The sequence below is a fragment of the Suricata suricatta genome, chromosome 12 (genome assembly GCF_006229205.1).
Source record: "Suricata suricatta isolate VVHF042 chromosome 12, meerkat_22Aug2017_6uvM2_HiC, whole genome shotgun sequence".
Lineage (NCBI taxonomy): Eukaryota > Metazoa > Chordata > Mammalia > Carnivora > Herpestidae > Suricata > Suricata suricatta.
Window position 1 is genome coordinate 7,874,956 of NC_043711.1, and position 5,724 is coordinate 7,880,679.

The window sequence follows — 5,724 nt, forward strand, 5'->3', positions numbered from 1 at the left end:
GAGACAGAGACAGAGCATGAGCAGGGGAAGGAGCAGAAAGAGAGGGAGACACAGAATCCGAAGCAGGCTCCAGGCTCTGAGCTGTCAGCACAGAGCCCAATGCGGGGCTTGAACCCATGAACTGAGAGATCATGACCTGAGCTGAAGTCAGAGACTTAACTGATAGAGCCACCCAGGCACCCCTACTTATTTTTTTTAACGTTTTTTATTTATTTTTGAGAGACAGAGAGAGACAGCACGAGCAGGGGAGGGGCAGAGAGAGAGAGGGAGACACAGAACCGGAAGCAGGCTCCAGGCTCTGAGCTAGCTGTCAGCACAGAGCCCGACGCGGGGCTCGAACCAACAAACCATGAGATCATGACCTGAGCCAAAGCTGGACGCTTAACCGACTGAGCCACCCAGGCGCCCCTATTTACTCATTTAGAGAGCATGTGAGGGGGGTTGGGGAACAAAGGGAGAGAAAAAAAAATCCCAAGCAGGCTCCACACTCAATGTGGAGCCCTGTCCCCCAGACCTGGGTTCATAACCTAAGCTGAAATCAAGAGTCAGATGTTCAACCGACTGAGCCGCCCAAGCACCCCAATTATTATTGTTTAGGTAGGCTTCACGCCTAGCATGGGAGCCCAACTCTGGGCTGCAAACTCACAACCCTGAGAGCAAGACTTGAGCTGAGGGGCGCCTGGGTGGCTGCGTTGGTTAAGCGTCCAACTCTTGGTTTTGGCTCAGGTCATGATCTCACAGTTTGAGTCCCACATCGGGCTCTGAGCTGACAGATCCGTGCCTGCTTGAGATTCTTTCTCTCTGCCACTCCCTGCTTGCATGTGGGCACATGATCTCTCAAAATCTCTCACAAAATCTCTCTCTCATGGGTTTGACCCCTGCATCGGGCTCTGCACTGACAGTGTGGAAGCCTGCGTGGGATGCTCTGTCTGCCTTGCTCTTTTTCAAAAATAAGCCTTAAGGGGCGCCTGGGTGGCTCAGTCGGTTAAGCCTCCAACTTCAGCTCAGGTCATGATCTCCCGTTTGTGGGTTCGAGCCCTGCATCGGGCTCTGTGCTGACAGCTCAGAGCCTGGAGCCTGCTTTGGATTCTGTGTCTCCCTCTCTCTCTCTGCCCCTCCCCTATTCATGCTCTGTCTCAAAAATAAATAAAACATTAAAAAACTTTAAAAAATAATGCTGATTTCTCAGAATTTTCTCTTATCTTTCCTCCCTAGCTACTAGAGAGGCCCCTCGTTTTTCCTTCAGCTTAATGATTTCACAGTGTCACTTGTCCTCATTACTGTTGCCAACACAGGTTGGTAATATGCTGAATCATTATTTGTGGGCAGGGAAGGGTTTCCCCCCTACCTTACTGGATTTGTACCGCTGTGTCAAGTGTTACGCATCGTCGGCGAGCCCCTCTAGATCTGCTCTTTGCATCCTCCGCTGCACTTCTGGTTTATGAAGTTTGTTGTGTGTGCTCTATTTCCTGGAAAGGATCGGATGCTATTTCCGCTTCATTCTTCAACTGGCAGGAAATAGACATACACAGGTGGCGTGGCAGCGTCGTCAGTTTCTGGTTCTGGCACCAAATGGTCCTTTCCCCTCCCTTCTCTCTCAGTGGGGGACAAATGTGGCCGAAACGAGTTCCAGTGCCAAGATGGGAAGTGCATCTCCTACAAGTGGGTGTGTGACGGGAGCGCCGAGTGCCTGGACGCCTCTGACGAGTCCCAGGAGACCTGCAGTGAGTCCCCTTTGTGAATGGCACGCGTCCTGCCCTGTTCGATGGCAGTGGGTGACAGACAAGGTGGCAATCGGTCCACAGATGGATGGACGTGTTCAGCCATGAATTGGGACTTGGGAGAAAAGAGATTTCTGGAACTTAACACTAACAACTTAAAAAAAAAAAAAAAAGGTGAAATTTACATAAGATAAAATCAACCATTTAAAAGTGACCAGATACAATCACAATGCTATGTAAAACCACCACCTCTGTCTCCTTCCAAACCTTTCCATCACTCCACATCTGATGATTTTTAACAATGCCCTACATTCGGACCCAGAAAGGTGGGCGTGGCACCCGCTTTCTGAAAACGTGTTTTTCCTCTGCAAAGCGGGGGCTGGTGAGGGCAGACCGGCTTCCCCTAGAGTGAAGGCTCCGTCCCGTTTCTCCCGCAGTGTCTGTCACCTGCAAGTCGGGGGACTTCAGCTGCGGGGGCCGTGTCAACCGCTGCATCCCTCAGTTCTGGAGATGTGACGGCCAGGTGGACTGCGAGAATGGCTCCGATGAGCAAAGCTGTCGTAAGTGGGTCCCCCCCCCAGACCCCGCCCCGGCCCAGCCGGAGCTGCGGATTGGCTGCTCTTCCCCCGACTCCATCTCTTGGGGTCTCCTATGGAGCTTCGTCACACCGTTTGAACCTCACCTTGCCCAAGGGGCGTTGCAGGGGATAGTGATGGGGCCGCGTCGTAGGGTCCTGGGCACACTTGGTGAGGCTGTCCTTACCAGGTGTCGCCCCCAGCCACACGGCACAGGCTCCCCTGAGTCACTGTGACCACAGCCAGCCACGCTGGGAGGCTGAGCGCACAGTAGGTCCCCCCTGGCCGAGTCGGGATCACCCAGCTCACCATTGACAATAAGTAAAAAAGCCTCACCAAGTTGAGGGTCCTGCCAAGAAACAAGTGGGGGGCGTACTTCAGAGAGCTGGGCGTCTGCCCTGCCTCTTTCTTGTTAGTTAGGGGGCGCCTGGGTGGCTCAGCCTGACGTCATGACCTGAGCCGAAATCAAGAGGCAGATGTCTAACCGACTGAGCCACCCAGATGCCTGTTTGTTGTTAATTTTTTTTAAATTTTGTAATATTTTTTATTTATTTTTGAGAGACAGAGATAGCGTGAGCAGGGGTGGGTCAGAGAGACAGAGAGGGAGACACAGAATCTGAAGCAGGTTCCAGGCTCTGAACGAGCTGTCAGCACAGAGCCTGGTGTGGGGCTCGAACCCACGAACCGTGAGATCACGACCTGAGCCAAAGCCAGACGCTCAACCAACTGAGCCACCCAGGCGCCCCTGTTGTTAATTTTTTTAATGGAGTAAGGCTCTGAGAAAAATAGCTGGGAAAAATGTAAATAATGAAGATAGTGTCAGATCGTCAATTCGAGAAGCTATGAAAATCCATGATATTAAAGATTTTATTTTTAGAGCGCCTGGATGCCTCAGTGGGTCGAGTGTCCAACTTCAGATCAGGACATAATCTCACGGTTTATGAGTTCGAGCCCAACGTCGGGCTCTATGCTGACAGCTTGGAGTCTGGATCCTGCTTCAGCTTCCGTGTCTCCCACTCTCTCAGCCCCTCCCCTGTTCGTGCTCTGTCTCTCTCAAAAATAAACATCTAAAAAAAATTTTTTTTTATTTAAGTAATTTCTACCCCCAGGGTGGGGCTTTTGAACTTAGGACTCTGAGAGTCCTTGAGTCCACGCTCTTGAGTCTGGACCCAGCCAGCCAGGCGCCCCCACGTACATCTGCTTCAGAAATGCAGGTCCGACCCTCCTCAGTGGCCACCTGGATGAGACTGAGGTGTGGCCCCTCCAGGCCTCAGTGTCCTCATCTGTAGAGTGGGCTGCTACTGAGGAGGTGAGGCTCTGGTGACCGGGTTGTCTCCCCCGCCCCCGCAGCGCCCAAGACGTGTGCCCAGGAAGAGTTCCGCTGCCACGACGGCAAGTGCATCTCCCAGGAGTTCGTCTGTGACTCGGACCGCGACTGCTTAGACGGCTCCGACGAGGCGGCCTGCCCCAGGCCCACCTGCGGCCCCGCCAGCTTCCAGTGCAACGACTCGGCCTGCATCCCCGAGCTGTGGGCGTGTGACGGCGACCCGGACTGCAAGGACGGCTCGGACGAGTGGCCGCAGCGCTGCGGGGGCCGCGCGGCGTCTGCCCCCCAAGGCGACGACAACCCGTGCACCGCCCTGGAGTTCCACTGCCGCAGCGGGGAGTGTGTCCACGCAAGCTGGCGCTGCGATGGCGGCCCCGACTGCAGGGACAAGTCGGACGAGGAGAACTGCGGTAGGGGCGCGGCCCGAGGGGTCCCCTGACCTGTCCCCGAGCTGCCCTGGCCCCCCTCCCACCGGGTGTGGGACGGGAGGGCCTTGCGGTGGTTACAGTTTCCAGTCACACAGCAAGAAAGTCCCTCTCGGTTGGGGTTTCTTTCTCTGTTACTGATCACACGGAGGAGAGAGCATCCCTCAAAGGAGACTCTGTCTTTCCTTTTAATTTTTTTTTATTTAAAAAAGTTTTTAATGTTTTTTATTTATTTTTGAGAGACAGAGACAGTATGAGCAGGGCAGGGGCAGAGAGACAGGGAGATACAGAATCCGAAGCAGGCTCCAGGCTCTGAGCTAGCTGTCAGCACAGAGCCCGACGCGGGGCTCGAACCCACGAAGCACGAGATCATGACCTGAGCCAAAGTCAGCCGCCCAGCCCACTGAGCCCCCCAGGCGCCCAGGAGACTCTGTCTTTAACATCTATATCATTAAGCTCTTTTTCCTACAAGGGGAACGAGCTGTGTGTTATTATTTTGTATATTATTTTGGCCCCGAAAGGACCCTGGGCTCCAGGCCTGGCTGGTGACCCCCGAGCTGTGTGACCCTTGGCCAGGGACTCACCTCACTGCGTTGTGTTCCCCTCCCCCCGTAGAATGGGGCAAGGACTCTGCAGGCTTCGGGGGGAGTCCAGCACCACCCAATAGAACTTTCTCCAACGGTGGGGACGGCCCAAGGCGGCACTGCCCAGAGCCTTGCTTGCCTCCCAGTGGAGCCCGTGTGACCAGAGTGGAGTTTTTTTGTTTTCTTTCACTTTAAGGAATTGAAAGTTCATCGCTTCTCGGCCTTTTGGCTAAGATCAAGTGTAGGAATTGAAAGTCCAGTAGCCACATGTGGTGAGCGGCTCCCGTGCTGGAGACCGTGTAGATGAAGGGGGTGTGGCCCGGGTCCTGTGTCCGAGCTTCTTGAACTGGGGGTGGGGGGGGGTCGTCCCAAAGCTGGCGAGGTAGATTTGCTGGGAGGCCAGAACGGGGTTCCTGTGCCTGTTTCTTTGGTATCTTTGCTCAGTGCCCTCTCCCTAGTGATGATCTCTGCAGAGATGTCATTGGGCTTTTCTTTTTTTTTTTTTAATGTTTTTTATTTATTTTTGATACAGAGAGAGACAGAGCATGAGAGGGGGAGGGGCAGAGAAGGAGACACAGAACCGGAAGCAGGCTCCAGGCTCTGAGCTAGCTCTCAGCACAGAGCCTGACGCGGGGCTCGAACCCATGAACGTGAGATCTGACCTGAGCCGAAGCCGGACGCTTAACCAACGGAGCCACCCAGGCGCCCCTCATTGGGCTTTTAAATTTTGCTTTAAATTTTTAAAAATTATTTTAAGTTTTATTGATTTATTTTGAGAGAGAGAGAGAGTGGGGGAGGGGCAGAGCGAGAGAGAGAAAGAGAGAATCCCAAGCAGGTTCCTCACTGTCAGCGCAGAGCCCGACACGGGGCTTGATCTCACGCACTGGGAAATTGTGACCAGAGCGGAAACCAAGAGTGCGATGCTTACCCAACGGAGCCACCCAGCCGCCCCTATTTATTTATTTACTTAGTTACTTACGTAAATTAATCAATTTTGAAATTGACATCCAAGCTAGAGAGCGTCTAGGTCTAGTGCAATAATGCTTTCAGGAGTAGAATCCAGTGATTCGGCCCCGACGTGTAACACCCGGT

General features: G+C 53.5%; 1 protein-coding gene across 2 annotated transcripts in view; it reads left to right on the plus strand.

The window, feature by feature from the left end:
* Positions 1-5,724, plus strand: part of LDLR (low density lipoprotein receptor) — a 31,764-nt gene that overhangs the window by 7,235 nt on the left and 18,805 nt on the right. For both annotated transcript variants that reach the window (XM_029917276.1, XM_029917277.1), the window contains exons 2-4: positions 1,602-1,724; positions 2,159-2,281; positions 3,647-4,033. In XM_029917276.1, the coding sequence (XP_029773136.1) occupies positions 1,602-1,724; positions 2,159-2,281; positions 3,647-4,033 (633 nt within the window). The remainder of the gene's footprint in view (positions 1-1,601; positions 1,725-2,158; positions 2,282-3,646; positions 4,034-5,724) is intronic.